Source organism: Dipodomys spectabilis, unplaced genomic scaffold (genome assembly GCF_019054845.1).
Source record: "Dipodomys spectabilis isolate Male_0828 unplaced genomic scaffold, ASM1905484v1 ptg000092l, whole genome shotgun sequence".
NCBI lineage: Eukaryota > Metazoa > Chordata > Mammalia > Rodentia > Heteromyidae > Dipodomys > Dipodomys spectabilis.
The window spans coordinates 10,047,501-10,074,884 of NW_024870769.1; the positions used below are offsets into that span (position 1 = coordinate 10,047,501).

Consider the following 27,384-nt stretch of genomic DNA (forward strand, 5'->3'; position numbering starts at 1 on the left):
GGAGGACGAGGAAGAGGAAGAGGAGAAGGAGGAGGAGGAGGAGGAGGAGGAGGAGGAGGAGAAGGAGGAGGAGGAGGAGGAAGAGGAGGAGGAGGAGGAGGAGGAGGAAGAAGAAGAATTTGGTTAAATGAAAAGGAAATATTATATTTAGCTTCTTATTGATAGTATTGCATATGCATTTGCCCTTTCTGTCCTCTTCGGGGAGCAGAGGAGAGCAAGGCATAGTAAACAGAAGATTTGCCTACTTTGGCTAGGGAAACTCAAGCACCACACAAACTGACAGTTGGTACTTGGCATAGTGCATTTAAGGAGAGTGAGATGCCATTGACCCAGATGAGGTCTACGAATAGATGGATGATCAAAAGAAATTGTGGTGCATGGAAGCAACTGAACATTTATTTAGCCATATAAAAGGATAAAACCCTGTCATTTGGGACAACACAGATGGTTCTAATGAGCACTCTGTTAAGTGAAGTAAGCTAGGAGGAGGAAGATAAATGCAGCATGTTTTCACTCATATGTGGAAGCTAGAAATTTGATCTCACTGGAGTTGAGATGAGAAATCCCAAAGGCTACTTCTCTCTCAACCATTTCTGGCTTTTTGTTGGTTAATTGGAGGTAAGAATCTTCTGAAATTTCTTGCCCTGGCTGGCTTTGAACCAGGATCTCCAGATCTCAGTCTTCTGAGTAGCTAGGATTATAGGCATTAACCACCAGCACTCAGCCAAGTTGACTTTTATTTTTTAATTTGGCCATTAATCTCACTGGTCACTATCCTTTAGCATTTTTGCTCAGGGCTGGTGCTCTACCACTTGAGACACAGCTCCATTTTCTTTTTTTTTTAGTGGTTATTTAAAGATAATAGTCTTGTGGACTTTTTTTTTGGGGGGGGGGTCCGGTCATGGGGCCTGAACTCTGGGCCTGGGCGCTGTCCCTCAGATCTTCAGCTCAAGGCTAGCACTCTACCACTTGAGCCACAGCACCACTTCTGGCTTTTTTCTTTTTGCTTATGTGGTGCTGAGGAATCGAACCCAGGGCCTCAGGCATGCAAGGCAAGCGCTCTACCACTGAGCCACCTTCCCAGCCCTCATGGACTTTCTTGCTCAGGCAGACTTTCTTGCTCAGGCTAACTTTCAACCTCAGTCCTCAAATCTCAGCCTTCTGAGTAGCTAGGATTACTAGCATAAGATACGGGTGCCCAGAAATTGACATTCTTGATAACAAATCTGGAGGGGGTGTTACTGAGTCACCCTCTTTTTTAAATTAAAAATTCAAGTACCAGCAATTTCATAGGCTTCTACCTCATGTATGTAAAATACTTGAAAACAGAAATATCTGATACTTGCCTTTTTTCATATCTATCAGTTCTTGAACTATGCCTTAGTGCAGTGTCCTAGTTGACTTTCAATAAATGTATTTTGTAGATATGGAGGAAATAGGTCTACTGAACTCTTCTATCTTTCGGAGAACAATTACTAATTCTTTGTTCTTTCTTTTTCAGCATTTTTCAGAAAGCACTAGTTATGAATGGGCACTATCTTTTGATTTAGATTCTGATTAACCAAGTAATCTGTGAAAAGTCTGGGTCCTGGGAGATAGGAGAACACCTTGGAATCCATTTCTGATTTCAGCAATGGGATCTGAGATGGTTACTTTGTTTCCTGGACCACTGTGGATCTGCCATATCAATAGAGACTTGAGCCAGTGAAATTTATTTATCTGTTTGTTTTGTGCTGTTACTGGAGCTTGTATTCAGGGACTAAGACATAGTTTTTTTAATTCAAAACTGATGCTCTACCACTTGAGCCATGCCTTCATTTCTGGCTTTTTGGTGGTTAATTGGAGATATGAGTCTCAAGGTCTTTTCTGCCTGGACTGGTTTCGATACTGCAATCCTCAGACCTCAGCCTCCTGAGTAGCTAGGATTAAAACATGAGCCACTAGCTCTAGGCTAAGCCAATTGATTTTTAAGGCCCTCTGGCTATTTAAGACCCTTGCTATTGGATATTTTCTCAATGCTGTTCATGTATTTGTTGTAACACAGACACAAGAATTATTTCTTAAATAGTAATGAGTATTGTAATCTGGTTTAAATTACTTGGATTGAACTCTTTGAATCAGCCAAACATTGCCCTAAGTATTTTCTCATTTCTACTATATAAAGACCCACTGAAGAGGATACAGTTATCTCCAAATCACAAATATCTGAGCCTTAGATAACTTAAGTAACTTAGATAATTAAAGTAACTGACAAGAAATCCCAAAAAGCCAGAGTTGGCTCTAGAGTATGGTCAGATCTAGTCTGTGGCTGTAAGGCCTAGATTGTAACTGTCATACACTTTTATAATAGAACAAAGGTTCTATATTCATACTGCTTTTATTTACTCCAGGAATTATGGTCCCTTGAGTAATTATGTATACTTAAAACTCATGCATTTGAGATGGATGGAGTTGTGCCAGAACTTTGTTGGGTGAGCTATAATCTACTTCAGAAATCATTGATAAGCTAATGATAGAATTTCTCATCTAGTTTTCCCATAAAAACTTCTCATAGGTAGTGCTTTATTTATAAGATTTAATAGTGAGTTAAATATAAATTGGCATATTCGTAAATTAGCCAGAACTTCCTTTCATTACTCTAAACAAGGGATATCTTCTTGCATCTTCTAAAGCATTCCATTTAACTTAAATATTTGCTGTCTTACAATGTCTACTTATGTGTATTTACATGTCATTATGCATGCTCTTAGGGAAAGGTGGCTATTTGGTACTATACATGTTTTTTTGTATGTTACAGCTGACTAAATAATACCATATGTTTATTTGCTATATGAAAATTCAGTCATTATTGCTATATTTTCCCCCAATCCTCTGAGCTAGGCAAACATTGTGTTTTTTAGCATTTCATCACACTTGAATAGAGACATGAGCCATGTTATTTTTCCCTCTTGCAGAAGGGTCAATCTAGACCTAAATTTCACACCACAGCAATGCACTACAGTGCAATTTGTATTTTGGATGTGTTGGTTGAATATTTGGTGTTTTGTGTGTGTGTTTTTTTAATCTTCTGTTATCTTTGTGTGGTTTCACATTTTAAATGGTAGATGGGGTAAATGTGTTCAAAGTCAGCATATAAACCATTTCACCCACCATGAAAGTTTTCATAAAGCATAAACTTGCATCCTGGATATCTTCCAGCAGTGAAGGAATGTAGATCCCTAGGCAAGGACACACATCAGTGGTTAAAGTCTCAGCAACCACAACTCACACTAGGGGGCTTTTAGGCAAATCAGAGGATCTCTTAAGACCCATCAGTGCGCTAAGGCAAGAAAAAGCTGAATTAAGTCTCAGCACTTGGCGGGAATGTGAGTGCAACCAACTTGGCTCCATTTGGGTCTGACTTTTTCCTCCATTCCACTATGCATAAGGAGGCTAACTTTTTATTCTCCCTTCTCCCCGTGTGGTTTCTTCTGCGTTGAGAGGTTCTATTGATCATGATTTTAGAATCACAATCCCTACTGTTCTCATTACTCTTTCTTTCTTCTATGTAGAAAATAAATAAATAAATATCAAGATACAAGATCAGGGACACTTAAGAGCTGACATTTTAGGGTGAGAACTGGAGACAGATAGCATTCTTAAGAGGCGCATCTGTTGATAGAAGCTCCTCCACAATCTCTAGTTGGTATTGTTTCCTAATAAATTACTGGGAAATAATTTGTTAGATCAGTTAAGTTAAAAATAAACAGGAAATTGAGAGCTACTCAGATGTATTTTAGCATGACTTGAGCCCAAACTATAGCATCCCTTTATTGGCTAAGTCCTGATCCTACACATTCCTCCCTTGGTCCTCATGTACCATGGCATCTACAAAGCCTCAGAGCATCATAGTGAACTCCAGAGTTATTACTGGGAAGATAATCATAAAAATATTCATGAAAAAGATTACATTTACTCTCTAGCAATAAGAGGTGATGAATTCCAGGACAGATGTGAACACCAGAGTGCTCTGTATAAGTTGAGCCATGGACCAGCTTCTTAGGACAGAGGTTGTCATCTCTATGCAGTAATGTCACAAAGCATTGTGTGTGTGTGTGTGTGTGTTGTGTGTGTGTGTGTGTGTGTGTGTGTGTGTGTGTGTGTGTGTGTGTGACGGTACTAGGGCTTGAACTCTTGGCCTTGGCACTGTCCCTTAGCTTTGGGTCTTGCACCACAGCTCCACTTCCAGCTTTTTGGTGAATGATTACAAATAAGATTCTCACAGATTTTCTTGCCAGAGTTGACTTCAAACTGCAATCCTCGAATCTCAGCATCCTGAGTAGCTAGGATTAGGCGTAAGCCACTAGTGCCCAGCTCCTGATACTTTTAAAGTCTTCTATTTTAGGACAATGAAACCAGCACTGACAATGCACATGCCCAAGTTTTAGTGTAACATGAGCCCTTTCGATCAATTTCTCTTTGGCCTTTTGCTTTTCCTTGGGAAATTCTTATAATCCTGCCCTATCTTTAACTATTTATCTTGTATTGGCTATCCAAATATACTCAATAATGCTCTCTCTGAAAATATGCCAATTGCACTAATTACAGCTAAGCTGGAATATTATATCGTAATGTCTGTTTCCTAGAGAATGTAATACTATTCCCCAAAGCACCTTCTCTGTACTTGGGCAGATTCTATTTTAAAGATTCCAGTAAAGGTTCTTTTATACATTGGGGGTGATTTTACTTGCCAGTCACCTAAAATGTTGGTGTCATTTTTATAGGAGTTTTATTATTCAGACCAATAGAGAAATGGTACATGAGTTTTCATCACATTTTCTAGACATTTTTACAACTGATTTGTCATTTATATGCTCTCCCAGAAGTCAGGAGGTCATCTACAGGGGTTGATCATCTTGTCTGTTGTGCTGAGCTGTCAGCTTGTGAGGCACCTACAATTACATCTTTCATTGCCCTGGAACTTTATAAGAATCTTGGCATTAACTCTTCTTCATGTATCAATCCTGGATTGGTTTCCATGGTTTAAGTCCTCACCAGCTGTGTCTCACATGTGGTTTGTATCTCCTAACTCAAGTTTAAGTTAACTCCAGAAGAACAGAAGCTTTAGGACTTTCAGCTTCGATGGGAAGGAACCATGTTATATTTTCCCAACATTGGATTCCTCGAGTAGAACAGTAGTTCTCATTCCTACGCGTACCAGCAAAGTTAATTGTAACCCATTCAAAATAAAGATGGTACTTTTTAAGACCTAATTTTATTTGGCAAATACTACTTGGTGAAGCATAAGTAACCTTTGTATTTATATGGATTGTAGTTTATTCCTATTTCCAAGAGAACTCATGGTGACAGACCTTTGCATGCAGGAATAGGGTTTTTTCTGCAGTGGCCACAGGACCCTTTTCAACCTTCCCCAAGCAGCTGCTCCTTCTTCGGTTAAGTCAACTATACAACTGGAAAAAGAGCTTCTGGATCTTGGAGAGACAAAAAAAGACCCAGCCTGTGTAGCTCCGAGTAAGAGATCCTATCAGAGTCCTCAAACACAACCCAGCACAAGCAAATTTGTGGGGAATAAGTGGGAAATGACATATAGGAGAAATTTTGTTAGAATGTGTGAAGAGATATTTTTTTAACATAGGTGTCTTTGGACCTGGCCACTGAATTTCTGGAGAAGATTTTTTATGATAACAATCATTAAAGATATGCACAGATTGGCTAGAAGAATGTTCAGTGATAACAAACAATAGTTTGGTCATGAAGAAAAAATGATGGAAGACAATATATAAGTTGACAAGTAGAATTCAAATAAATCATCATGTATATATTATAAATGAAATTATGGAAGAATGGGCAGAGAAATAATGTCAATGCGAATGTCTAAACGCTAACTTATTTTGCCAGATGCCAGTGGCTCACCCCTGTAATCCAAGGTGCTCAAGAGGCTTAGACCTAAAAGATATGGTTTAAAGCCATCCCAGGCAGAAAAGTCATTCTTATAGACTCCATCTCCATCTCCATGTAATCAGGAAAATGCTATACTGGAGATATGGCTCAAGAAGTAGCACACCAGCCATGAGTTAAAAAAAAAAAAGCCCAGATAGAGTACAAGGCCAAGCTAAACGATGGTACCAAACATAGCTTATTTTGAAAAATAATATGCTACTACATAATATGTAGATACATATAAATACATATATGTGCATGTATCATATTGTAATTTTAATAGTAGGATTGTGTGGATCACAGTTATTTTGCTTTTGCTTTTCTTTCACACATTTTTATCTCTCATGTTTGTTTACTTGGGTAGGGCAATGATGTTCAGGGATTTTTTTGTTTTTATTTTTGTGCTAGTCCTGGGGCTTGAACTCTAGGCACTGTCCCTGAGATTTTTTTCTCAAGGCTGGCATGTTACTGCTTGAGCCACAGCTCCACTTCTGGCATTTTTTGGTGGTTAATAGGGATAAGATTCTCACTGACTTTCCTGCCTGGGCTGGCTTGGAACCACACTCCTCAGATCTCAGCCTTCTGAATAGTTAGCATCACAGGCTTGAGCCATACTCCTCAGATCTCAGCCTTCTAAATAGCTAGCATCACAGGCTTGAGCCACTGATGCCTGAGCAGTGATGTTGCAAGAAAAAATATGAGTTGGTCCCAACCCGGAAACATCAGCTCAGTCTACTTAACCACCTTCTCCTGCAGCTTTCTCTAGCTGCCCAAGTGAGGCCTGGACATGTGGGCTTCTAGGGCCAATGACTAGTAGAACCTCACACCCCTGCTTTTCTCTGCAGGAAAGGAAAGTCCCCCTGTCAGTGATACTCCAGATGATGGTGATGAACCCATGCCTGTCCCCGAAGACCTTTCCACCACTTCGGGAGGACAGCAGAATTCCAAGAGTGATCGTAGCATGGGTAAGTGGGCTTATCCTGGCAGCGTTCAGGATGGCACATGCTCCGTTCTTACAAAACTACTATTGCCTAGTATCCTTCCAAAGCAGTGATCAGGGATCATGAGACATTTTACCCACTGTTTCTTTCAGTGGTCAAGTTGAGGAAGTACAATGTGGACATAGGCAGATTGAGGTCCTCTTGCATGTTAGAAGAGAAACAGTCATAGGCCAGAGAGTGGTAGAGTTGAGGATCGCTCTGCTATAGGGTGTGTGTCTCCATTACTCCCTCTTTCCTCAGTGCATTTGAATGAATATCAAATCTTATGGACATTCTTTGTGCTGTAACAACAAGGTGACTTTTCTTTAGAGCTAAGGGTTAGTTAGGAGGAGCCTCCCCTGGCCAAATATGTTATCCCTAGACTCTCTACTTGTTAAAGGTCAGATGTAAGTAGAAATAGAAGATTGAATAGCCCATACTCCTTTTGCACCTGCTACAACCTTGTTCAAATAATTCGACTGTATGGAAAATTAGTAAACGTTTGGCAAATATTAAACAATTTGAATTCAAAATATTTCAGAGAAATGTAGGTTATCCAAATTAGCAAACATTCATATTCCTTTTCAAAAAAGGATTGGACTGGAACAATGCCAAATCACTCCACTGGTAATTTACACATATTACCATTCATATTTGGAAAACTGTTTTTCCCATTTTACTGGAAGAAGAGAGAAGCCCAGAGGAACTCATTGAGTTAACCAACATCAAATGATGGAGTCAGAGTTAAACTCAGTTTCTGACTTAAAAGACTAGTTTTCGTTCCACTGTGGCATGTTCTCATAAGCTAATGAGTCCTTGACTCCTTGGAATGTCTACTTGTTTAGAAGAGAGAAGATAAAGGTGTGATATTGAGAGCACTCATTTACGTCAAAGAGCATCTGAAAGAATGCCAAGGTATAAAGAGGTACACTATTTGGATGCGGATCAGCCACATAAGCCCTACAACTTGTCTTTCTAAAAGATATCCTGCCAGGCACAGGTGGCTGACGCCTGTAATCCTAGCTAGTCAGGAGGTTGAGATCTGAGGATCACGGTTCAAAGCCAGACCAGGCAGGAAAGTCCATGAGGGTCTTATCTCCAATAAACCACTAGAAAGCCAGAAGTAGTGCTGTGGCTCAAGTGGTAGAGCGCTAGCCTTGAGCTGAACAGCGCAAGGACAGCAACCAGGGCCAGAGTTCAGGCCCCACGACCAACAAAAATAAATAAATAAATAAATAATAATAAAAAATAAAGGATATTCTGATGCTATCACTAGGAAACACATTGTGCACGGTACCATGTGTCTTAGAAATGAAGTTAATGTTGGGCATAATAGTTCTTTATACGTTTTAACCTAGCAATGCAATTAATGTCACAAAAATAGGACTAAAGCTATTTGGTATAAGGAACCCAGAGAACCAGTATATTTGTGAGTTTATTAGTTTTTATTAGGCAATAGCAAGGCTTGTGGAAAGGAAGTAAGAGGAAGAAAATTAACCTTTGTGGGTCATCCCCTCTGTAAGATCACAGACATAATTTCAGGATTTCTCAAAAATTAGGGTGCAGATGAGCATGCTTTATTTTGGTTTGCTTATTTTAAAGATTATCTTTTGAATAGGGCAAGTGATTCTGCTCTTTCTGTGTGCTGTATTATTTAACACACATTCCTAGTAAATACACATACTTATAAATTAAAAGGTCAACTTAAATAACAACATGAAGCTAATAATGAATAAATGGTTAAAAAAAGAAAGAAAGAAAGAAAAACTTGCAGAGGTGGAAGACATGTGAAGAGCTAATGTTGGGAAAGTGCCCCTGGGTTATCTCATTAGTTTAATCCCTGAAGCACTTAACTGTAATGAGTATTGATTCCTCACTTAACAGGGACACAAAGAGCTGCTACAAACAAGTCTGAGATGTTCTTAGCATGCAATGGGCTTGAGGGCCAAGAGCCAAAAGAAGTTATCCATGGACCCCATAATGTCCTGAGAGCCCAGAATTAGAGTTAGGATGCTGGCTTGGTTTCTGTACGGAAAGTAGAGGGCTTGCAATGAAATCCTTACAGCAACTAGGGGAGCCTCTGTGGAGTCCGCATGGCGTGGGCATCCTTTAGGGAACTGAAAGTCAGACTGATTCCTAGAGAGTAGAGAGGAATATGAAGTTCACTTGGTATAGATAAGAGGTCATGGTCATGAGTACCAGAAAAATATCCTACGTACCTCATCCTATTCACCTTCCAATGAGTGACAGTCCTGGCTGAGGCTCCGCCTTAGTTGGCATTGGTGGCCGTTTCCCTGGACTGTCTAGCCTTCATCCAGTGTTGAGCTCCCAGTCCATGCTATACCCAGTGTGGTGTTCCCTTGAAATTGGAGTGGGTTTGTCACTTCCTGGAGGTTCCTCTCCTTGTTTCTTGCCACCTGAGACATGATTTTAAGTCTACTTTTCCCTTCAAGATGAAGTTTAAAAAACAGGAACTGCAGAATTGTGAACTTTAATGACTCTGGGAAATGCCTGGTTTGTTTGGTTTGCTGGGGACAGGCAGAGAAAACTGTTTGAAATGGGCCCCCCAAACACTGGGACAAGAAGATCCTATAGGCAGCTGGCGGTCAAAGGAGCCGTTGCCCATAGCCGGTAAAGCACATCAGACACAGGCAGAAAAGGGGTAGAACAGAAAGCCAGGAGGAAAGAAGATCCCAGCACTCACTAGAGAAAGACATCTAAGAAAGCCACTCCTTATGGTGACCATGGCTAGAGACAATGCCATATCGATCCTAATGGAAATCCACTTGCTTTAGCAAGGAGCGATAGGTTATCTGGTAAGATCATTTACAATGAGTAGCAGTCAACCAACGGACTATGTACATAACCTAAAGGTACAATATTAAAAAATAAATTTGGGGCTATATTTTATCAACTCATTCCATGGAAGTGGGTCAAAAGTACAAAGAATGTAGAGAGATAGCAACCGGAAAAGGAAAAGAAACTCCTCCCTTGGAAGGGAGGAGCACATTGAAAATCACTTCTCCTAGCCATTTTCTTCCTTGAGTCTCAGTTTCCTCATTTCAAGAGACCCGGAACAATTAAACACATTTCCCTGGGTGAATTTGCACATGAGAAAAAAACAACATAGACCTACTTTGCTGAAGACATGAAATAAAAAAGGACAAAAAACAGGTTTTGATGCCAGGCGCTGGTGGCTCATCCTTCCTACCCAGGAAGCTGAGGTCTGAGGATCACAGATCAAAGACAACCTGAGCAAGAAAGCCCGTGAGACTCTTATTTCCAATTACATAGCAAAATGCCAGAAGTGGAGCCATGGCTCAAGTGGTAGAGTATCATTCTTGAGTGGAAAAAGCTAAGAGACAGCAATCAGGTCCTGAGTTCATGCCCCAGTACTGGCAAAAGTAAAATTTTTTTAAAGGATCAAAAGAGCTGACACTAGGAGCTGGTGGCAATGTCTATAATCCTAGTTGTTTAGATGGCAGAGATCTGAGGATCTCTGATTGAAGCCAGTCTAGGCAAATAAATCTTCAAAACTCTTTTCTGCAATGAACAAACAAAAAGCTGGAAGTGAAGGTGTGGCTCAACTGATAGAGCACCAACTCTTGGCACTAGTCCCAGTACTCTCAAATGAAGAAGAAGAAGAAGGGGGGGGAGGAGGAAGGAGGCAGAGGAAAAGGAAGAAGGAGGCGGAGGAGGAGGCTGAAAAATAATACAACTTGTACAACACAGAAACCTTACAGATTTATGTGAGATTTATGCAGGAGTTTTTGGTAGCTAAATTGAAAATAGAGAGGGATTGGGTAACATTGTAACATCACCAAGCATAGAAGATAAATTCATAAATTATTATAACAATTTATGCATAAAGTAAGCAAATTGAATGCAATCACAAAATGGAGGCATCAATTAGAGTAGGGAAAGATGAAAAGAGATTTAGGGTACTGGGTGTTCCAGATCAAGTTTAGACCAAAGGTGCTTGCTGTCCCTGTGGATAATTCAGAGAAAACTGAGGAGAAAAGGAAAAAGGGGGAGAAAGATAACAGTGAGGAAAGATTTGATCGTAATGCTGAGAGAAGTTTTGATCATAAAAGATAGTAGAGGGTCTGCCTTAGAAAAGACAGGGAAGGGATGATTTGGAAAAGTTGTAATTACTGCTAGAGGTGTCACTGAGTTCTACAAGAATCTAAATAAAACTAGACCATGGTAATAACGTAATTTGGCCTTCTATGATGGGTGGTAGCTGACATGGGTCAGTGTGTCATTCCCAGAATAAGAAAAGTAAGTATCATATCACATTGGTGGACTAGATCTCAGCATAAATGTAGAGAATTATAGGACACAGCCAGAAGGCAGAGCAAGACAAGAGGTCTGGTTTACCTCTAATTTTCTTCCAGGTCTTTGTAAGAAGAAACAAAGCATTTTAAATACAGCCTGAAGAATTTAAGTTAGATGAAGAAGGGAACTTTCTGGCAAGGAGAAATTTATTCATCAGAATGGATCTACTTAATGAGACTGTAGCTCTACTTAGCTCATTCTTCTTAAGTGATCCCTTTAAAGCTCTGTAACTCTCTTTAAAAGCTGAGAACTCTCAGCTCTCTGATGTGGTTGTGTCTGAACTATCTTGAAGCTAAGGAAGCACTCAGTGATCTCTTAAGGCAGACCCAAGTTTACTCAGGTACCAGGACACACATGCAGAAAAGTGAAAAGTAGGCTGACATTGTGAAAACTTGATCAGGATCTCTTAAATCTTCCCTTGAAGATTTAAGTTAGGATTTGAGTCTAGAGAGCAGGTGAGATTGATGTCTTTGAAAACAAAAATCTTGTGATTTTCTGCCTTTATTTACTAATACTTCCTTACAAGTGTTGTCCTTCTCCGAGTGACAAGTTCTCCCTCTCATTGACTTGCTCTTTCTAAACCCACTCTTCCATGTTTCCATGTCCAGTCTATAAAGTTCTACTGACAGGCACACAGGCCTGTGTTGCTCTTCTATCTTAGCTAGCTAAGGATTTTAGCCATGGCCTGGAGTGTTTTCACTCTGAGGTCTATCTTTAAGCATGGAGGGTTGCCTATGAATGCATATGGTGGGTGGGAAAACAGGTGGACAGGAAGGAACATAGATAGGGAAAAGGACAGGCCAGGGGATAGAGAAGAAAGTTTGAAGCTTAAAATCACACACTAAATGTTGGGGAAATGGAGAATGGAAAAGGAATAGGCTGGACTTCATCACTGTTCCTTAATAAACAGTCCTTGCCTGTTGATGATTGAGTTTGGCCTATTACTTTTCTATTCTCCTCCATTTTCCCAACACTGACTAACCCTGAGAAGGATGCCAGGTGGATTCATGCTTTAGAATTGAATCCAAGGGAAAATCTAGAGACAGGAGCCATAGAGCTAAGTTAAAAACCAGGACTAGGCTGGTGAAGGTGTTAAGATGAGCAAGGCTTAGGGCTAGAGTTGTGACTCAATAGGTAGTGTGCCTGCCGAGCAAGTCAAGGCACCGAGTTCAAACCTTGGTACCATAAGAAAAAAAAATTAAAAATGATGAGCAGGGGAATGCATAGATTGACAGTCAGGATAGTGTAACGTAGTGCTTACTCTTGGTCAGAAGGAAATATGAGTTTGAATATGAAAAGACAGTAAATAAAATATACATATAATGCATAATACATGTGATAATGTATTCTATTTATATATATGCATACATATATATGTGTCCAGTACATTCTAGAATGTTCTTTGGATCTCTTGATGGCCTTCAGTAGCTAAGAGGAAGGTTGTTGGGCTGGGAAGGTGGCTCAGTGGTAGAGCATTTGCCTTGCATGCATGAAGCCCTGGGTTTGATTCCTTAGCAACACATAAGCAAAAAGAAAAAAGTCGGAAGTGGCGCTGTGGCTCAAGTGGTAGAGTGCTAGCCTTGAGCTGAAGAGCTGAGGGACAGCACCTAGGCCCAGAGTTCAGGCCCCATGACGGGACCCCCTCCCCCCCCCCAAAAAAGAGGAAGGTTGCCTCTCAAACCTCTAGTGTTCAGAGACACACAGCCCTTTGCTTTGAATATTTTGACCAGGAAAAAAAAGTAGAAAAAAATCTCTATCTTCCCCTCCCCTAGGAATACAGCAGGAAAAGAAATGATTGTGTAATAACATAAATCTAGTTTTCTTTTTTGATTCATTCAATTGCAATAGAAAATCCTCCTTACTAGCCCTAAGTCTCAAGACTGAAGTTGGGTCTCCTAAGAGAATTCATATATGTTTAACTGTGTGTCCCAGGGGGAAGTGTCCTCCTCAGTTTAAAGACTCTGCTCCAAGGGTGGATAGTGGCTGTGGCTTCTCTTCAGCCTGGAGGAGGGGAGAGGAGCTGGTAAGCGTTTCTCAGGATGGGAAGAGAACGGCCAGAAACCGGTCTCATTGGAGATTGGGCAGCTTGTGGGGTTGGGAGTACGGATGTAAGGCAGCTTATCTAATCAGCAGCTAGAGGAAGTTGTCTTTATCTGTGCAATGCATCTCTTCTGAAGCGATAAACCCCATTTTAGCTCTGGAGAAACATTATCTAGCAGCATCTGAACAGGAGCTGCAGTTGAAAAAAAGCTGCTGTGAAAAAAAAGGTGCAAAGCAGAGAGCTGTTTGTCCAACTCAGTGTGCCTGGTGGCTGGGGTTTGGGTTCGATTTGTTCTTCTCCTTTGAAGGATCACCAAAGCCATATCATTTGGATTCTTATTCACTTTGCTTTTCTAGTTTTGTTGTTGTTGTTGATGTTTTCGGTTGTTTTTTTTTCTTCTCTTCAGAGTTGAACACATGTGTTATGGTTTCAATGGGGTAATTTTTTTTGCTATGGATATTTATAATCTGTTTAATAAAACACTAAGCACAAAACGAACATAATAAATGAATGCCAACAAATGCCATCAAATCATATACAAAAAAAATTAAAGACAACCCAGAAAAAGAACCTAGGACATAATGACCTATATAAAAACATATAGCATTTGTGCAATATTCCCAAAATGAGAATAGAGAATGGCAATAAGCAATCTATCTTTAACATACTAACTGAAAACTGTAAAATTCAAGATAACAACTAGCTGCAAGATGATTTTTGTGTGTGTGTAATATTCATATCACTAGGTATGTTAAAGTCAAGCTGCTGAAAGACAAAATTTCACTCATCTTTTCTGTACTTCTCTAGTCTTTCAGAGTATTCATTGTCTTAGCGTGTCTATTGTTCTTGTAACATTAGTCATTTTTTCCACGATAGGAAAATGCATTGTCTTGGTTGATGACTGCCTACATAGCTTCTCAGGCTCCGAAGTCCCAACTTTTGCCTTCTCCAACTCCATTTCCACTCTCTATTGCCTGTATGTTAATCATGACATACAGAAACATTTTAACTTAGGTTTTCAATTCATGGGTTGAAAATCAATGGCAATATGATAGAAAGGATTTTAAATATTTTTAGGTTGCCCTGGCATTGTATTCAATGTGCACATCCTCTTCAATGGGGAAGAATTTTTAAAAAAATTTTCCCTCCACACCCCCAACCCCCAAGTTGTATAGTTCATTTTCAACGTGGTGTCTACTGAGTATCACTGCTGACTTGGTTCACCCTTTTTCCCACCATTTCTGTGCTTCCCCTTCCCCTCTCCAAATCAGATAAAGTTACATACAAGACAAAAGGTACAGAAATAAGAAAACAGTAACAAAAAGGAGGAAACATTTTTTTAAACCCTCAAAACATAAAATAATTCTGCATTGTTCATCCTGCATTTTACTCTCTCTACTTTGTCTTGTGTAGACAGCAACTATTGTTGCAAATACCAATCAGTTGCAAAGTGTCCCTCTTTCATGAATTTTCCAAAACATGAGATAGAAGCATTACAAGAATGATTTTCCCACCCTCTAGGCCTTTTCACATTTGGCCAGAAAGGCTTCTTTGTGGCAGGTTATTTTGCTTCATCCTTCAAAGTAAATTCTAAATCACAAACTTTCCATGTTACCTTTGGGTTATTTGGTCAGTGCATAAGGCTTGAGAATTAGTGATCTTCAGAGCAACCTGTCAGTTTTTGGTAAACTTGAGCGGATACTATACTACATGTTAGTTACCTCAGGCTAGATTTGTGTAAAAGTGGGCAGTAGGGGGTTAGGGATATCCTTGGAGAAAAGTTAAACAAGCATGTGATATACATTTGTTTATGCATGCATGGTACATATGCAGTGTGTGATGGTTGTATGAGTGTTTGTGACGTATGTATGTGTGTGGTAGATGTGTGTATAATGGGTATATGTGTTGTGTGTGTACATGTTGTATGTATATATGCATATTATTGTGTGTGCTATGTAATATTGATGTATTTACATTTATGTATGCATATAAATCTATATAAATTTATATGTGTGTATGTATTTTATGTATATTTGGTATGGTTATATGTGTGTCTGTGTATAATATATACATGGAAGGATATGTGGTATGTGGTATATGTTATATGTGTATCTGTGGTGTAGGTATGGTATATGTGCATATGTGTGCAGTGTGTGTTATATTCATGTGTACATGGTATAATTATGTATATGATATATGATGAATATGTATTTGTGGTATGTGTGTAGGGTGTATATTGTGTGGTGTATATATTTATGCAGCATCTGTGTGTAAATTATGTGTAGCATGTATAGATTGTGTGCATGTGGGTATTATTGGGATGCTTATTTGTATAGTATGTATGGTATATGGTATGTATATGCATAGAGTGCTCTGTGTGTGTGTGTGTGTGTGTGTGTGTGTGTGTGTGTGTGTGTTGGCACAGCTATCTCCTCTTGGAGAAGGTAGCGCTCTCTGCCTGAGAGCTTTGCAGGTCATTAGGGCCCTGGCTCTGTTCTGTTCTACTTTGTTGGCCCTGGCAGTGGCTTTGTGCCACTTCTGCACCTAGGAGATGAGTGGTGTCAGGGATGAAGTGCATTCAAGGCAGGCACTAAAGTAGAACACAACCCAGATGGTCATTGCAGCCTCTACTGTTGACATTGTTACTTGTTCATCAGTCTGTACTTGACGGATGTCAGATATCTCAAGTTACCTGGGACTGCATAGCATGTGCCTGTGACCCCTGGTAGCAGGTGTCCTGGGCAGAAAACCATCAGACTTCATGTAAACCCAACCTCCCTTCATAATATACATGCAGGGCAGCAGGAGGTCAGTCTGGAAGGATCTGGAGGGCCCATGAAGGGGCTGACTGAGCAAGCATCATTTCTGTACCATCAACTAGAATGACTGGGTCATGCAGAGCCCTGCAGGCCCTACCTACGTGGCCTTAGTGGGATGAGGATGCTGATGGAGGGGCACAGAGACACTCCCATGTTTCGGCTGGCCTGGTACACAGGAAAGCTACTGTGTCCTTGCTCCCAGTGTTTGGAGATTGCTGACCACGAAGCCCTGAGAGGTCTCTAATGCCCAACCCTAAGCTTGGCAATGCCCCTGCTCACTATCCCCACGGTCCTTTGCTGCATTTATATTAATTAGGATTTGTGTGGATGCTGTTTAGGTATCTCCATTCTAGGTTTTCTTTCTCTGGTCCTGCAGAAATGAGTATACCCCATCCATTCACAACATGACAAGTGCATGGCAAGCCCTTGGCTCTGCCAGGTAGGCCCAGCCACTGCCTTGAGGACCTTCAGAGTTAAAGGCAGGAGACCCATGGCTGTACAATAATGCAAAGATAAAGGTGGAAAGGAAGGATTGTTCCTAGCTGGGCTTGTAGGTGGGGTAAGGAAGAAAGAATGGGGAAGAGTTACCAAACAACTAAGGTCTCAATAGGGGTATGAAAGTGAATCATGTTTTAACTGTTAGGAACAGTGGAAGAAGAGAGAACAGAAACAGAGAAGGCAAAGGAACAGAAATGTTCTGAGGTCTGAGGGATGGCATCTAACAGGGGACCCTTCCAAGGTATTGATCTAAGGGTTGACCCCTACAGGTCTATGTGTTGGAGAGATCATTCTTCTGCTGAGCAACAACGTGAGACATATTTGACCCTGGGAGAAATCATTTGCATGTGTGCCAGGAGGCAGCAGCGGGAGAGGAAGAAAGGAGAGGTAGAAGTGGTATGCATCAAGTGACTGTAACTTCTACCATAGTGATTGGGACCATAGTGATCTGACTGAGCAAAATAGAGGCTATTCACAGTCAGGAATAAGGTGAGATCCAGGGATGGGTCTTAGCCAAGGAACAGTCTGGCATGCCAAGGTTAGTCCAGTGTGACCTTAGTCCAGCTAGAAAAGGACAGGAGAGGGAAATGTTCCAAACAATGAGGGCCTTGAGGAAGACTGTAACTGTCTAGAAGAGAAAGCACAGGAAGAGATAGAATGAGTTGTTTGATTCAGGTGATATTTCTAGAAAGAAATATGGCATGGAAACCACCAGAAGGAGATGTTCATGAAGGTGAAAAGAGTCAAAGGGTGGTCTGGAGCTACCCTCCCAGAAGGTCCTGCGAGTCACTAGGACATTTCCTCAGAATAGTTTAATGGGGGATGGAGACAGAGCCAGACTGCCAAGTGATTGGAAAAGGGCACGTAGTTGGGGTGAGGAGGGTGGGCAGGGGAAATGCAATCACTAGTCTGAAGCAGAGAATATGGGCAAATGAAGAAAACTGAGGGAATTGTAGGACTTGGAGGAGGATTTACTGACAATTGTTTCGGAAGAGAATATGTAAATGTATGCTGAAACTAGTGGAGAAGAAATTAAAAGAGTCCAGTAGGAGTCTCAGGGCAGAAAGGCATCTGTCTCAAAGACTAGGTGTGGCGGTGTCCAGCCATTTCCCGTGGAATGCCAACCCCTTGCTCTGGTCTCTACTCAGAAGGCCCCCCCAGAGAGAAGGTCTGAGGCAGGCTCTCATGCTACAGACTCGCTCTAACAGCAACCTACAGATGAAACACCCAGCTCTGACTTGCTCCCTATCCTGTCCCCTAGCACCTGGCATCCTCTGGGATGAAGCAGCATTCCATATATCTATGTTAAGTGAGTAGATGGGATAATGGTTCTGTCTTCTCAAAGAAAGGGAGGCCAAAAGAAAGTGGACAGCAGAAGAGGGAACTTGAGGTTGTGAGGGAGGAAAACTGTGGACAGGATCTGATAATTCGCCATCTTGATTATTGAGGGTCACTCTTTCCCAATGGGCTCCTTTGTATGTCCTGCCCACTGCAATTCACTTATATACCCACATCACCCATCCTCACCTCCCTCCCCCAGTACCTCCCATTGCAGAGGCAACCAATCTTTGGTTAATTATCAAGACTTCTTTTTTTTTTTTTTTTTTTTTTTTTTTACTGTGGTCAGTAATATCGCAGAACCTGACATAGAGACTTAAAGGAAGACTCATAGGGAAAAAAACTGGAACAGAAAAGGTTGAAAAATTCCCATCTTCCCATGTCCAATCAGCCTTTCTCACTATGTATCTCCAAGGGTATAAGATAATAATGGAATGTAGTTTGTTTTCATAAACAAAATCCATCATATCATCATTTCATTTTGACAACTTAAATTCAGAATCATCTTATCCCATGTGGATTTAAGAAAATAATGAAGACTCCAAGATTAAAGTGCACCAGAGTAGATAGGTTTATGATACCATTTTCTTTTCTGCCTCTTGATCTCAATTTTGATTTCTGCTTTGTTCTCTCTGTGTTGAAAACTTGTTAGTTCTGTGCATAAAACAGGCAACTGACATTTTGTTCACTTTCCTCCTACATTTTAGAAAGAAATGGAAAAAGAAAAAAAAAACAGGTTTTGAACTGTGGTTACCAGTTGCCACCTGTCCTCCTATCTGGTTAGGACATTTTCTGATTTGGGAAGTGTAAATATAACTCAGAAAAAAAAAAAAAAAGCTTCCCTTCCTTTTATGCAAAAGTAGAAAGGTTTAAACAGAGAAACAGAGCAGAGCATTAACCATTGCTCTGTAAAGTTTCCATAGCAGCAGATGAGTTCATGAAGACACTTGCCCTCGGGAGAGGTCCCCTTCTTGAAGCTTCCTTACTGGACCTCCTCTACAAGTGGTATGTGGTTGAGTCCCAGTTACTGGAATCTTCCAGATAAGCCCTGTCTTCTTCCAGGTCTTAACAGGAACTACATATCACAAGTAACCACAGAGCTCTCAGAATTTTAAACCCTTTGACTTTAAGATTTGTCAGAAAACAGAAACTTAGAGAGAACCCAAAAAGCATATTACAGTTAGTTAGGAGCCACATAGAGTCAGCTGACTGCTCTGTATTAATTAAATCTGCCAGGCTCTTGTTAAATGGTTGGTTGGAAGCTTGAAGTCAACCACTCTTGGAAATATTTACACCACAGGCATTGGCAAATGCTACAAATTAGGTCTGTATTGTTTCCGTGTTAAGATCTTCTTAACTGGCACTGGCTTAATACAATTTTAATATCTTGAGAACAACCATGAAATGTAAAAGAAGGAAAGGAGAGTTTGTGGATAGCAGAGTGTGTATGTGGGTGTGTGTGTTTGATGAAAGAATGAGGATAATGTGGAGGATTATGAGGCAATAAAAGATAAAATTTGTCCCACAAGAAAGGTTTCCAATATATCTGTGTTGCTGATATCACAAATGTGATTTGTTGGGGCCACTGGCTTCTACACATTAATAAAAAGAATACTAAGTAGATGCCAGTGGCACATACCTGTGACCCTAACAGCTCAGGAGACTTAGAACTGAGGATCCTGGTTCCAAGCCAACCCAGGCAAGAAAGTCCATAAGACTTATCTCCATTTAGCCAGCAAAATGGATCTGTGGCAGAATGCTGGCCTTCAGCAAAGCTAAGGGACAGAACCCAAGTCCTCACTACTAGCACACACACACACACACACACACACACACACACACAATGCTTTTGTAACACTTAGATTTAGTTTGTTCTTGGGGGACCAGCACACACACACACACACACACACACACACACACACACACACACACACTGCTTTTGTAACAGTTAGATTTAGTTTGTTCTTGGGGGAATATGACCAAATGATCCTGATCCTTTAATTAAAGCATCATCAGTATTGTTGTTATGTAAGTTTGGAGAATTTTAAAATACAAAGTGTGATTCCTCTAAACTGTAATAATCAATCCCTCAATTACAGTGATTTGTTTGAGGAAGGTCTCATCCTGGCAATATCCTTCAAATAACAGAATTGGCTTGTTCTTCTTCAAAATTCTTTGTTGATTCTTGTTGATTAAATGCAACCCCTGAGAGGTGCACACAGACCTACACCACAACACCCTACCCCACTCTCAACCCTGTGGTCTCTGCACCTGGGAAGCAAGGACACTTTCTAAGTGTGGGCTTAGCATATGCAAATATCTGGGCGATGTGATCAAAAGTTCACCCCACTGTGGAGGCACTGGAGAAGCTTTGGGGTGTTGAAGCACCTGACACTTTCTGGATTTCACTCTATTAAGTGAAGAGCAGAGCCGTTTGTGTCCTACTTTCAGGAGTGAGTTCAGGGCAGGCATCTCTTGGCAGCCGGTCTAGGGTGTGTCTTTGCATGGGCTGCTGCCAGGAGAGTACTTCCCCTACAGAGAATATGGCTGCAGGCTGTCCATTTCCACTGAAGTCACCTGGCCAAGACTCCTGTGAATCCTGAAGCCTTAACCATCCGCTGTCCTTCCCTAGCAGGCACGGAGTGACTGTGGATGGCCTTCCAATTGCCCCCTGCTACAGCAGCAGGGCCCAGTGGCGATCATTCACATGTACTTTTTTTTTTCAGAATGAAAGACTGTTAACTCTAGAAGTGAAATCCTGCTGAAATGAGTAAAGGATTTTATTATAGCCCTGCAGGCAGCTATATGATTATTTTTATTCTTATTCTTAGAATCTGACCGAGTGTTGACTGTTTTTGCAATATCTCTATGCTTTCCAGTTGAACTTGATTGCAACTATATATATATATAACTATATATATATATAACTATATATATATATATATATATATATATATATATATATATATATATATGAATCTTCCAGTGACCCCAGAGTATTTCTCACCACTTTTGTTCTCAGTGTAATGTTTAATCATGACAATTAACTGTGGCCTGGTGTGGTGGCCACCTATGATTGAATGCTAACATTACAGGTAAAGCAGTCTTAGTGAAATTAGTATCAGGTAGAGAATGCTGAGGTTTAAGAGAGAGGTGGCTTGAATCCTGAGAAGAACTGCATTTTCTTGCCTTTTTTAAAGGTAAGCTACTATTCACCTGGTTCTGGTATTTGATTTCATAGTGAATGTGAACGTTTCTCTTAAGGATTCTGTTAGTTTATACCCCATTCCCTCCTTCAGTCACTGATTTTTATTATTAAAAGAAATGTCCCCTACTGATCTGTCTTTAATTCAGCCTGCTGTATTATGTGTGTATGTGTGTGTGTGTGTGTGTGTGTACATGTGCATGTGCACCACACCTTGCTCAAATTCTAAGTAGACAACCCCAACCCATCTTTATGCCTTAGAAACATCAATCATGAACAGTGTTTGTTGAGAAACTAGGGTCTCTCTTTTTAAAAAATTTCATATACCTAGTCTTTCTACAATACATTTGTACAATATACGGACATGTATCCCAAGACTGCACTGTCCAGTGAAAATATAGTATCTGTAAAATTGCATACATACTTCTCAATTTTCTAGGAACCATATTTCAAAAAAAAATAACTAGAAGTACTAATCAATTGGTAGGACACTTGCCTAGCAGGTACAAGGCCCTAAGACCACCCACTCCCACCAAAAAAAGAGAGAGAGAAAAAGAAAAAGACAGAAGAATGACACAAATAATTAATGAATTAACAATAATGTTTTATGTTTTGTTAATATAAAAAGCATTAACAATTTTCAAAACAAACATATAACATAAACTATTAATGAGAAGTTTTGTTTTCCTTTGGCTCAAGTGGTAGAGTGCTAGCCTCCCCAGGCCCAGAGTTCAGGCCACACGACCACCAAAAAAAAAAAAAATAGGCTGGGAAGGTGGCTCAATGGTAGAATTCTTGCCTTGCATCAGATAAGATGATGTGAAGCAAAATGAACCCCAAGATAGGAATACAAGTGTTTTTTTCTTTCTTGCTTGCTATTGTTCCTAACGTATTTATAATGTACCATGTGATTTTTTTGTTTCTTTGTATGATCCTCCTCCATAGTATAACCCCTGTTTTTCACTGTATTTGATGTCAGTACCCTGCATCTTATATATATACTCCTCTAATTTGGGGAGGGGAAGGGAAAAAAAAACCAAAATGCTTAAATAGGGATACAGGTTGACCCATTGTAACAATGAGATGTACAAGACACTATGTTGAAAAACAAACTTTACAATTTAGGTGGGGAGGCAGGGGAGGGGGAAGTGTAGTTGTGGAGATGGGAGGGAAGGGAGGGTAGGGGAAACACAAAGGAGGAGGTAACAATGCTTGATAGAAAATTTACTCATTACCTTGCTCATGTAACTGTAACCCCTCTGTACAGTATTTTTACAATAAAAATGTATTTTTTTTTTTGGATCCGGTCATGGGACCTGAACTCTAGGCCTGGGCGCTGTCCGTCAGCTCTTCAGCTCAAGGCTAGTGCTCTACCACTTGAGCCACAGCGCCACTTCCGGCTTTTTTTTTCTTTTTGCTTATGTGGTGCTGAGGAATCGAACCCAGAGCCTCAGGCATGCAAGGCAAGCACTCTACCACTGAGCCACCTTCCCAGCCCAAAAATGTATTTTTTTTTAAAAAGAAACATAGTATATGCTTTATGCTCATAGGAAAATCTGGCTATATTTCCTGTGCACATTTTAGTCAGAGTTCAACCTATTTTAGTGTCTAAAATGAGTTTGTAAATCAACTTGCTCTTGAAAACATTTTCTCCCTGGTCATCCCAAATGAATGTGAAATTTTACTTTGTCATTTCTTCTGAAAGTTTATCCACATTTAAGTTCAAGAAAGTCTGGGTCCAGTCCAATTTGAACTTTTATCTATTGTGTGCCTATAAGTCTTGTGTGTGGGGGGGGGGGGGTTGGCTCAGAACAAGGTAATGAGAACACAGGAACAGAGATACATGTAAAAACAAATCAATTTCCTAAAGCATAGTAGCAGAATGAAAGGCAGAAATAGATGGTCTTTTGTTCTTTCCATTCTTTCATTTTATTGTTGTGTCCTCTCTGGTCAGGTTTAGTTTGGTGTTTTTGTTTGTTTGCTTGTTTGTTTTTATACTAGAGCTTGAACTCAGGGCCTAGGTACTGCCCCTTACCTTGTTTGTTCTAGGTTGGCACTCTACCGCTTGTGCCACAGCTCCACTTACAGCATTTTGGTGGTTAATTGGAGATAGTCTTATGGACTTGCTCACCTAAGCTGGATTCAGACATCTGTGATCCTCAGATTTCAGTCTCCCGAGTAACCAGGATTACAGATGTGAGCCATCAGTGTTTTGCTCTCCCATCACTATTCTGTGTTGAGAAATTTTACTTCATTTAAAAGAAGGTAATTGTTCTGGGAGAGAGTGAGGGAGGGGCTAACATTGTCCAAAAAGAAATGTACTCCCAAAACATGTCGAGAATGAAGCCTCTCGTCAAAGGCTAAGAAGTGGTGGTGTGGGCTGGTGGAGCAAGCCAGGGGAGGGGCAAAGGAAGCTATGTTTTATTGGAGAAAATGAAGAAGCAGCCAGCCAGCAGCCTCACAGAGCAAACTGCTGTTTCACCTCAGCACCCAAGTGCTGATGGCCCATTTGTGGGTGGATGAGTGACCGAGATGTTCCACAGCCTGCTTGCTGGGTGCAGCCAGACCCCAGCTTTCCTGTGTAAGGGATGCCTCCTGCCTCCACCCCCTGCTCTTCCTGCAGTTGAAGAGACAGGGTGTGCCCCTGTGGCTATGGTGTTTCCTGAGTACACCATGGTACACAAGCAAGATTCTCCATTGTGGCTTTGATGGTGCTGGCATTGCCTTGTAATCAATCTCTCTCTCTCTCTCTCTCTCTCTCTCTCTCTCTCTCTCTCTCTCTCTTCCTCTTCTTCTTCCTCTCTCCTTCTCCCCTTCTCCCCTTCCTTTGTTGTTTTGCTCTTTCCCTCTCCTTCCTTTTTACTTAACCCTCCCTCTCTCTATTCTTTCCTCTATCCTTTCCTTTCTTTCTTTCTCTCCTTGTCTTCCTTCTTTCCTTCATTCCTCCCTTTTCTCTCCATCCCACTTCCCTTCCTTCCTTCCTTCTTTCTCTTCCAACCTTCCTCCCTCACGTTCTTCTTTTCTTTTCTTTCTTCTTTTCTTTCTTTCTTGACTTCTTGATTTCTTTCTTTCTTCCCCCTTCCTTTCTTCCTTTCATCTCTCCCTTCTTCTTTCTTTATCTTTCTTCCATTTCTCTCCCCTTCTTTCCTCCCTTCCCTCCTTTTTCCCTTGCTCCCTCTCTCCTTTCTTTCTTTCTTCCTTTGTTTTTCTTCCTCCCTCCATTCTTTCCTTCTTTGTTTCCTTTGTGCGCCAGTCCTGAAGCTTAATCACAGAGCCTGCCCACTGTCTCTGAGCATCTTTAGTTCAAGGCTAAGTGGAGCCACAGCCCCACTTCCAGTTTTTTGTGTTTTTTTGGTAGTTTATTGTAGATAAGACTCTCACAGACTTTCCTGCCCAGCCAGGAAAGCTCTCACTGTTCTTGCTCTGCCATAGCATTTTTCAGTGTACCAAAGTCCCTTCTAGAACCTGGAAGCTAGGCCTAGACAGAGAATACAGAATGAAGGAGGACTTCATGGTTGGCATGTGGAATGGCATGCCACCATGATCTGTATATTCCCATGAAATTCACTGCTTCTAGTCTGTGACCACCTAGGATCTAAACATGTAATTGCAGGCCAGATACCAGTAGCTCACACCTGTAATCCTAGCTACTCAGGAGACTGAGATCTGAGGATCTCAGTTCAAAGCCAGCCTGAGAAGGAAAATTCATGGCACTCTTATTGCCAGTTAACAAACAAAAAGCCAGCAGAGGGAACTGTGACTCATTGGATCAGCTTAAGGTCAAAGCCACACTTGTTTTTCATCAGTACTAGGAATTGAATTTAGAACCTTGCCCTTCAAGGCAGATTCTCTACCAGCTACTTTTTGCTTTGATTTCAAGGTAGAGGTTCTCGATTTGTGCCTGAGCCAACCTGGGCTGACATATTCCTACTTGATTTCTGCCTTTCACTTGGGAGGATTACAAGTTTATGCTATGGTACCCAGCTAAAGCTACACTTTCAAAACCATTGAAAACTAAGTCTTTGCAAGTTTCTAAAAGGGAGTGAATCACACCATGGACCTAAATAAAAGAAGAAAATCAGGCCACTGTCCTGATAGAAATACTTCATCCATAGAAACTTCCCATCCATTCTTCCCCACCATGAACCTAGTGTATTTTTTTTATTTTTTATTTTTCAGATTATCTTTAAGTAGTTGTACAAGAGTTTCCATTTAACAAAGCCGTTTAAGAATGTAATATATCTTGATCAATGTCACTCCTTCCAATATTCTCACCTATCCCTCCCCTACCTACCTCTTCCCTCACTTCATTTTGTAGGACATACATTGAATTCTTGTCCGCATTTTCCCTTGACTATCACATTTTTAATTGATTTAATTTGTACTTGCATTAAGCAAAGCAACTCTCTCCTGAAATCCAAAATTTCCAGAATACTAGTCAAAAATTTATATTTCGAGTTGTCTTACATGGCTCAGTGAATCATTTGAGGTCAGGTGGTATAGTATAAGCACAGAATGATTTTTTTATTAAGTTTCTGGGAAAAGGAAAACAGGTAGAAAGTATGCTTTTATAATACTAGTATGTGGATGGCTGCCTTTGTGATTGTTTGTGCAATTCTCACATCAGAAAGCCATTTGCTCTTTCTCCTACCTAATCTTCAGTCCTGAATATGGAAGACGATATTCCTGGACTGAAGACCATATTCCAAGGTCCATACAAGAAAGGGACATTTGACTACAATCAAAGCATAAGTATGTCCTTTATTTAAGAAGAATGATGAAAATCCCAAGCATTTTCAAGAGAATTCCCTTATTTGACTTCCTGTCCATCATCCATGTATCCACAATTGTTACAAGTGGAAGAAATTCATTGTTTAAATTTGTAGAGAAATAAATTCTTTGGAGACTTAAATTGCTGCCTCTGGAAATAACCATGTCTGACTTTTTCAGAACCCAGGTGAATCCCAGCAAAATGAGGAGAAGAAGATTTTCTGATTAGTGATTTCATTAAAGGAACCATTTGCAAAATTCTCACCGCATAAGGATGAGTAGGATATGTGCATTGAGAAATGGTTATTGTAGACACATTCTTTGAGGTAAATCATCTCTTTAAAACTCTGCTCCCTCATCACTATGGTATCAAGATTAGAACAGGAGCACCGTGGTTTTGAGGCAGTGAACATCACATCCACAGCCTAACTTAAAAAAAAAAATCAGGCTGGATGCCATTTTGTTTTACGAATGAATGCACTAGGCCATGAATGAGCCATGATCTCAGATGTAGTTGGAATCAGCCATACCTTTAAAGCTAGACATGGAGAAAACAAACAAAACAGATCTAGAAATAGGATGAAACCATTTCAATAAGTGATTTTAGCTTTGTGTAGTAACCATATACACTCATTTAACAAAGTGTACCAAGATCGTGCATAAAAAGGCTTAGGAAAAGTTAATCTCTTGGCATGGTTCAGTGCCACTCTTTGCATATTCCTAGCATACACTAACACCCTTCAACAACCTAAAAACAGGATTTTCTCTGTAGAGTTGTTGGATCTCCTGCTTCATCGTGTGTTTGGTCATGTGTTTTCACAGAATTAAAGAATTTGATTAACTCATCTTCAAATCACATAGCATGAATTTACCCAAGTTTTCTGAACTTCTTGTTTTCACTCTTCCCTGTAAGCCTGGGTATTTATGACCTTCATTGTCATCAGAAGAACCTTGGCTGAATAACATACTGAGCCAAGGTATCTAGTATCCAGTTTCATTCATGAGATATTTGCTGGCTGTATATTGAGAAATAAAGAGAATGAGTAAGACATGGCCTCAGTTGTTCTGAAAAGGCAGACAGTTCAAAATGCAGCAGTGGAGGCATAATAACCCTCAAGGAGAGAAATTGTTCTGATGAGGCCTGTCTAGCTTTATTTTAGAAGATAATAAAATATGTTCTATGCCTTCAAAAACAGCAGAGGCGGGAGGGAAAGTAGGAGAAAATTGAGGGAAGGGGTAACAAGGTTGACAAGAAATGTACTCATTACCTTACTTAGGTAACTGAAACCCATCTGTACATCATCTTGACAATAAAAAAATAAAAATAAACAGCAGAGGCTTGCTGACTGCTGGTGGCTCACACCTGTAATTCTAGCTACTCAGGAGGCTGAGATCTGAAGCTCATGGTTCAAAGCCAGCTGGGCAGCAATTCTGTGGGATTCCCATATTAACTAC

General features: G+C 40.5%; 1 protein-coding gene across 14 annotated transcripts in view; it reads left to right on the plus strand.

The window, feature by feature from the left end:
• Window positions 1–27,384, plus strand: part of Ikzf1 (IKAROS family zinc finger 1) — a 100,583-nt gene that overhangs the window by 19,011 nt on the left and 54,188 nt on the right. For all 14 annotated transcript variants that reach the window (XM_042684917.1, XM_042684918.1, XM_042684916.1 and 11 more), the window contains one exon: window positions 6,786–6,905. In XM_042684917.1, coding sequence (XP_042540851.1) covers window positions 6,786–6,905 — 120 coding nt within the window. The remainder of the gene's footprint in view (window positions 1–6,785; window positions 6,906–27,384) is intronic.